The 7,335-nt window shown below is 57.5% G+C and overlaps 3 protein-coding genes across 3 annotated transcripts; 1 reads left to right on the top strand and 2 right to left on the bottom strand.

The window, feature by feature from the left end:
• Window positions 1-1,658: 1,658 nt before the first annotated feature.
• On the bottom strand, window positions 1,659-2,917 carry SDRG_03829 (hypothetical protein). Its single transcript, XM_008609473.1, has 2 exons — window positions 2,687-2,917; window positions 1,659-2,633 (listed from the first exon to the last, which is right to left on the bottom strand). Exons 1-2 carry the CDS (start codon window positions 2,814-2,816, stop codon window positions 1,729-1,731), a joined length of 1,035 nt encoding a protein of 344 aa, XP_008607695.1. The 5' UTR covers window positions 2,817-2,917; the 3' UTR covers window positions 1,659-1,728.
• Window positions 2,918-3,130: 213 nt separating this feature from the next.
• SDRG_03828 (hypothetical protein) lies at window positions 3,131-5,238 on the top strand. The gene is made up of 4 exons (XM_008609472.1): window positions 3,131-4,045; window positions 4,100-4,450; window positions 4,492-4,893; window positions 4,937-5,238. The coding sequence occupies exons 1-4, from the start codon at window positions 3,253-3,255 to the stop codon at window positions 5,125-5,127; spliced, it is 1,737 nt and encodes a 578-aa protein (XP_008607694.1). The 5' UTR covers window positions 3,131-3,252; the 3' UTR covers window positions 5,128-5,238.
• An 82-nt stretch (window positions 5,239-5,320) lies between these two features.
• SDRG_03827 (hypothetical protein) lies at window positions 5,321-6,981 on the bottom strand. Its single transcript, XM_008609471.1, has 4 exons — window positions 6,522-6,981; window positions 6,212-6,478; window positions 5,847-6,163; window positions 5,321-5,806 (listed from the first exon to the last, which is right to left on the bottom strand). The coding sequence occupies exons 1-4, from the start codon at window positions 6,958-6,960 to the stop codon at window positions 5,411-5,413; spliced, it is 1,419 nt and encodes a 472-aa protein (XP_008607693.1). The 5' UTR covers window positions 6,961-6,981; the 3' UTR covers window positions 5,321-5,410.
• Window positions 6,982-7,335: the final 354 nt, after the last annotated feature.

Genomic DNA, 7,335 nt, shown 5'->3' with positions numbered 1-7,335 from the left:
TGGCCGCCAATGACGCAGACAAAACCGAGCGCCCAGACATGGATCGTATCGGCTTGGTCGGCGGGAAGGGTCACCGGCTCAGTGCAGTCTTCGAGCTTCCATTTTTGATCGGCTTGCTGCTCTGCGAGACCTCGGAGGTTGGCCTCGGATGCAACGGGCACGACACGTCGCTGGGACGACTGGTGGTGCAGCATTTGCTCGGCGATTGCAATACTGCACATGCTCGCGATGACGCATCTCAAATTAGCCCAACGCCACACAACGGCTATGTTGAGTTTCGCCGCTCGACGCGCAAGTGACATCTCCGGCGACGCGCGGAAACTGGGTGCAAATCTGGTGGGTGGTGCTTCAGTGAGAGAGTGGTGTGCGCCGAGAAGCCAAGCAAAATGGTTTGTGGCTTGAAGCTGCATCGCTTTTCGAGTCCCGCTGGAAGGTCGCCATCCAGGTTTGGCTTTGTTAGACGTTTGGGCGGGTTGAGCCCCACCGTACTACCGGTATCTGTGCAGTTGCGTGTATGCTGACGCAAGGTAGCACTAAGCTACGAGGCTGCTCACCATAGAGCCTGCTACTTCCTCTTTCATTTACAAGAGTACCACCGTTGACAAACCACGCCGGTGATAACGCATGGTACAGTCGAGACGGTTCAAGCCAATCGCGATATTCACACGGAGCTCGTAAGGCACTATTTTAAGCGAGCGCCCTGCAGTCTGCTCATGATGCAAGCACGTCCTTCTTATGTTCCCAGGTGCGTCGAGCTCGACGGCAGTAGCTTGCAGCCGGCAAGTATGCCCTTGGCATCGTTGGCACGGTACTAGACACTGCTATCCCTGGCACTTGAATGAATGATTGCGCTAACGGCAATCTACTAGTACTATTGTACGCAAAGAGCAGCAGTCGCACGAGTGAGCAACCCGTGCCACTTGTACCGGCAACACCCCACTTGGGGGCGATCGTCAGCAGTGAAATCCACCGAGTTCCTTTCATTCGTCCCACAAGTATTCCAACCGCGCTGGCATTCTCACACGAAACGTTGACACCCCATCCCGCGCTAGCGCCTCGAACGGCTCGCTCAAGAGCACAATGGCCAGAGCTGTTCGTCGTATCGGTATTGCAAGCAGCCCTCTAAGCCCTCTAAGCCCTCTAAGCCCTCTAAGCATTCCTCTTGGCTCTTGAGCGAACGATGCCCGCCGACGCATGTGCAAATGATGATGGGGTCCTGAATCCAAAGTCGTCCAACCGAAGAAACGCTTCTTTCGAAGCGCCGACTGCAGTTTCTCTGGTGCTGACGCAACTACTTGCTATTGTTTCTTCGGTTATCAAGGACATGGCAAGCGTCCAACGACCGGAGCGTTACCGAATTTACGTTGCCTACTTGCCCGTCCCATGGCATCGCGTCCCTGCTGCCACGTCATCGTATCATCCAAATCAGGATTTGGTTTGCGGTAAATCCATAAATCCATAAATCCATAAATCCATAAATCAATACTAGCCTTTGTGATATCTTTGACTCTCGCAACAAGTGTGACTGGGATCTATCCTACCCCAAGCTCTGCGCGTCTGCACTCTGAGCGTTGACGGTGGCCCAGCAACCAAACACTGCGACGCCCTCGGCCATGCCTCGACCTACGTCCCGCGGACCTCGACTGCATACAAAGACGTGTGAACAAGAATGCACTGTCGTATTGGCAATCGTACAAGTCGGGCTCCTCGTCGCGCGACAACACAGCTTTAATGGTACCCCGAGACCTCCTGGAAGTGGCCGCCCTTGTTGAACTTGAAGAGGAACGAGAAGGCTTCCTTCTCCAACTTGGTCGGCTCGACACCGAGCTCGCGCAAGCCAGGAAGCGACCCGGTCTTGACCTGGTCCATGGCCATGCGGATCGCCAAGTCGTGCGTAAACTTGGGGTCCGGGAAGAGCTGCGCGACCTTGCCGACGACTTCGGCGAGCGGCAGCGGCAGGTTGAGGAGGTTCGGGTCTTCCTTTGTCACGTCGACAATGTAGTCGACAATCTCCTTGGCCGAGTACTCTTCGTCACCGTAGAGCTCAAACGTCTCGCCCTCAATGCTCTTGTCGACGCAGAGCGCGTACAAGGCCTGGGCCGCGTCCGTGACGTTCACGGGCTGGAGGCGCGCGGCGCCGTTGTCGATGAGCGGGATGCCGCCCGTCGACATGCGGTTCGCATACCAGTTCAAAAACTTGTCTTCCGAGCCGTACATGATGGCCGAGCGCACAATGTTGGCCTTCGGGAACGCCTTGCGCACGGCGACTTCGCCGCGGTACTTGGAGGCCGCCCACATCGACGCCGAGTTGGGCTTGGCGAGCGTGCTCGAAAAGTGAATCAGACGGGGCACGCCCATCTCGGCGCACACCTCAGCAATGTCACGCGCCGCGTCGACATGCACGTCGTCGTACGTGTAGTTGATCCACCACGGCACGATGTGCTTTGTCTCGTAGTGCTTGCCAATCAAGTTGATGACAATGTCCGAGCCCTCGACGCACTCGCGGAGCGAGTCCTTGTCGCGGACGCTAAACGGCACCTGCGCGATCGAGCCAAGGTCGCCCATGAGCTTGAGGTGGCGGGCCTCGAGGTCGTCGCCGCGGTACGGCGTGACCACGGTGCAGCCCGTCTTGCCTAATTCGCAGCAGCACATTGAGCCGCCATGCGCTCGCCGCCGATGGACGTACCGAGCTGCGCCACGACGTAGCGGCCGAGGAAGCCCGTGGCGCCGAAGACGGTGGCCGTGAGGTTCGTCCCGGCGACGCGGCCCGGAGGGTTCTTCAAGATGGCCCGCGCGACAGGAGTAAGGGACGACATGACTGCGGTCGATTTCGCGAAGTTGCGCCTTACAGAGCCGGCCAAAATACCGCTTTTTGACCAATCACCGCGCTCCAGCGTTGTTGGCCACAAACACCGCCGTCGAAAAGGCCTCTTATAATTGATATATGCTGACATTCGATGCGTTCCGATCGAATAAATATGCATTGTGAGAGGTCAATCCATGGAAGGATTATTCCACGCCACTTGTAGGACAAAAGCAAGGGCCTCAAAGCCTTTTTCCCATATAAAATTGGGTGGATTTAGTTGCAGGATAACGTCGGGTTGCCGTCGACGGCAACAGCAACGAACACGGCCGATGCGGCAACGACGCAGCCATGCAGGCGGCTCTTGGCGTAAAGCGGCGAGGCCACTGCTAGGAACACCCGAGCAAGAAGCGATTTGCGTTGCATGCCCTCCGCAAATGCATGGATGAATGCGTCTATCAAGCTTGGAGGACTGGTATCCTCGGATGGTCCTGTCGATTTTTGCCCATCCACATCTCGGATTGTCATCACGCTTGGCAGAGCCCTCCTGCGCGTGGCCCATGACGTGGGGCTGTTTGGTTTGCTGTTTATTTGATGGGTGCACTCGAATAAAAAATGACAAATTGTCATACAAAAACGAGGTACAAATAAAAAGTAATAATATTATATCTTGCCCACGTATTACGGCGTCTCGTGTATTGTCGGAATCCATCGCGGCCCGACGCGCAGCGACCATAAGCAGCCAGAGCCCGGACCTGCGGCAGCGCGGGATCGCTTCGCCTTCCGTCCACGACGAGACCGCGGTAGAGATCGACATCCATCCGACCGAGAACCAGCAGCTCCTGCGCAACCGCTTGACGATGGCGTCGCTTTTGCCCAGCAAGTCGTCAGCGGACAGCATTGCCTACTCGTCACTGGGCATGGACGAAATGGCGTCCAAGACGCCGACAACAGCGCCGCTGCCCAAGACGCCGTCGCAGCGCAACGTGCTACCGCCGGCGCACGGCGTCTCGCTCGCGGACCTCCTCACGCATGTGACGCGGCCCATGGAGCGGGTCGCATTCGAGGTGAAAGGCGCGCTCCTCGCAACCGGGTTTGCATCGACGTGCTATTTATTGAACTGGTTCAAGGTCGTGCTCATCCCGTTCTTCCTCGCGATCTTCCTCATGTACCTCGTGGACCCGCTCGTCGAAATGATCGACGTGTCGCCCAAGTACTTTTGCTGCGTGTGCACCTCGCGCGGTAGGCGACAGCGACGCTGGCGATCAAACTCTCCTTCTCATGGTCTTTATGTAGGTCGTCATGCCCGGCGACGCTCGCGCGGCTGCTCGCGCGCCTTCTCGTCGCTCTGCGCGGTCTCGGTCGTCTGTCTCTTCTTCTTCCTCCTCGGCTACATTGCTGTGCTGTCGATCCACGCGCTCGAAGTCACTAAGTACCAGGAAGGCTACACGGCCTTTGTCCAGCACGTCGAAGTACTCTCGCAGCAAGTCGGGGTGCCCATGAACATTACGACGACCTTGCACGACAACGTCGACAAGCTCGCGCGTCTCGTGCTCACCGAAGTCATGGACCTCCTCTCGACTTTGTTTGTGACGATGATCTACCTCACGTACTTTCTCTGCACGCGCACGCGCGCGTCCGACGCCGGTACGCACGGTCGCAGACAACTTGTCTGAGGAGTCGAGTAGGCGGCGTGTGGTCCAAGATCGACAATGACATCCAGCGCTTTGTGACGCTCAAGTGCTACCTCTCGCTCTTTGTCGCGCTCCTCGTGACGATCGTCTATGTCTCGCTCAACGTCGGCCTCGCCATTTTCTGGGGCATTCTCACGTTCATTCTCAACTGGATCCCGAACGTTGGCGCGATGATTGCGTCGTTCCTGCCGCTGTGCATCATCATGATCTCGCCGGAAGGACCGAACGGCCTCATGTCGCCCATGGACAAGTTCCTCGCGATGGTCCTCCCCATGTGCTTTCACATGTTTGTCGGCAACTTTATCGAACCCAAAGTGTTTGGCCGGAAGCTCGAGATGGACCCGGTCGTCGTCATCATCTCGCTCTCGGCGTGGGGGCTTCTCTGGGGCGTCGTCGGTACGAGCATCCCGTGCTAGGATATACGATCTGAGATATCTAGGCATGATGCTCTCGGTGCCGCTGACCGCGGCGTTCAAGATCATGTGCTCGCACCTCAAGCTCTGGCCCGAACTCGTTGCGCTCATGGACGGCACGTACTTTGTGCGAAGCGCCGAGCAAAAGAAGAAGGAAGAGAAGACGTACAAGGCCCGTGAATTTACCGGCGACGACGACCACGACCAAGTCATGTGATGGCTGCTTGGAAATAGTCGTAGAAGGAATACATACGTGTACATACTAGTCGCGGTTTGCTGTCGCCAGCCCTACAACAAACAATATTTGCCCACTGGATCTGTTGCGGAAGATGGACCACATGACGCCCAATCGCACGACCTGCAGCCGAGAACTCAGGAATTGCTGCTAGTTGAATACTAGTTGATAGATAGATAGATAGATAGGACGTGTATTGGCGTTATGATGCTCACAAGAGATTTCATTGTGCGGCGCAGACTACAACAAGCAAAGGTTGCAATCTTCAGTAGCGTTCGAGGTCCTGGCGATCGTCGTCGTCGTCGTCGCGGTCAAAGGAGAGAAGGAGCAAGTCGGACGTGTCGTCGTCTGGGAAGGATGACGTGCGTGGTGGTCGCCACGAAGGCGACGCGAGGCGACCGTACAGTTGATGCGGTCGGCGAATGTAGCGCACGAGGACGGCGAGGAGGAAGCTCGTCATGGAGAAGCAGACGAACGCAACCGTCATGATCTCGACACGCAACGGCACGTTCGGACTGTGTGCGGTCGTCCGCGGTGGCCGCGTCGCGTGGCCGTTGGGCGTCCTTTCTGCAACGTACGCAGATGGCATCTCATTGGCCTTGGACGGCGGGTACGCATAGAACGTCTGCTCGATGCTCTGGCGTTGCACGAGCCGTTGTGCCTATTTCGGCTCCTAACGTACGTTCAAATAGCGTTCGTACATGGGACGTGTCGGTGAATGGCACCCAGTACAGCTGCCGGCACGCGCTGGCGTCGCGGAGCTGAGATGAAGTGTTGAGGCCCAAGAAGGTGTCCAAGTAGGCATGTGTCGGTCGTGCACCGGGCTTGGTTGCCTCGGGCTCGGGCGTTGCGATTGGTCGTTGGTTGTCGTCGTTGTACGTGTCGTTGACGTCGTACTCCAAGATCTTGCTCGGCGCCGAGTAAAAGTCGTACCCGCGAGCCCAGAGGGCGGCGCTGCGCGCAAGAACGTCGCCCGACGTTGCAGCGTGACGCGCGTGGCATTTACCAAAGGCGAACGCTACGCCGCTCGGCATACGATCCAGTGAATCAAATACGAGGTGGGTACCAGTTGTCGGGGCTAAAAAGGGGGCGAGTAGCGGTCGGGTGTGGTCATGCACAAGCGACGGAAGCGCCGACGTGCGCCATGGCTTCAACGGCGCCGATCGTTCGAGGACACATGCATGCGGGAAGCTCCCGGGATACCAAAAGATCGCTGGCGCCGCGATCGAGGTTACGATGGCGAATTCGTTCTCGGTGCGAAGCCAGTCTTGGAGCACGGTGTTGTCCCATGACGTGGCGAGCTGAGCGCTCGATGGCGCCGTCGCACAGAAATCTGGTAGGCGTGAGATGACCATGGTGCGAGATAGACGTGCTACCATGCGTCCCATGTTGACTTGACGCCGGCGTGGCCACTGCAACGAGCTGGGCTTCGTAGGGACAGTTTACGGGTTGCATCGATGCAGCGAATCCTTCCTGCGCAGCAAGTGCGCAGTACGCAAGGCGACATCGCTGGCTCCGCGATGGAGCGTGACCATGGACGAGGTAGACAAACACGCGATCCGGATTCGAAGCTTCTTGGAACGCAGAGAAAACGGTGCGACCACAGCGCTCGGCGTCGTCGCTCGCGGCAAGCGTGAGCTCGATGGTCGGGGCGCGGTGGCGCGGCAGCAGCGGCCGTGGCGGTGGGAGTGCACCTCGAACGTTCTGCAGCTCCGGACGCAACGGAATGTCGACCTGGTTCATGTCGTCCCAGAGCATAGCTCCGTAAACGAGGCGGAGCCCGAGCAGGACCAGCGCAGAGTTCAGTGGCGCCATGCCATGCGACGGCCTTTCCAAAATGGTTGAAGCTTCGATCTTATCCGGTTATCTTATCCGGATGTAGCGTTTGGCGTTCGGCGTTCGGCGTGCATTGTTTAAACCTGCTTGGTCATCCATGTGGGTTAAACCCATGGAGCCGCCTTGGCAGCCGATGCATGGACGTGTCCTCATGGCATCTACTTGTACTTGTGCACAACGAGGTATATTCCTTTTTACCCTTGCACTGCTCTTGAACAGTACCCTTCTTGCTGGAATGCAGCTCGTGTTGATGCGCCAATGTTGAACCCAAGATGCAGCTGACACGTCACCTTGGTGTAATGGACGCTATAGGAGCCGACCTCGTAGCGTTGATAACGTGGTGTATACGCATCG

The sequence above is a fragment of the Saprolegnia diclina genome, assembly GCF_000281045.1.
Source record: "Saprolegnia diclina VS20 unplaced genomic scaffold supercont1.9, whole genome shotgun sequence".
NCBI classification, from domain to species: domain Eukaryota; phylum Oomycota; class Saprolegniomycetes; order Saprolegniales; family Saprolegniaceae; genus Saprolegnia; species Saprolegnia diclina.
The sequence above is the reverse complement of the archived record's forward strand: the minus strand, read 5'-3'. Positions and strand labels throughout refer to the sequence as shown.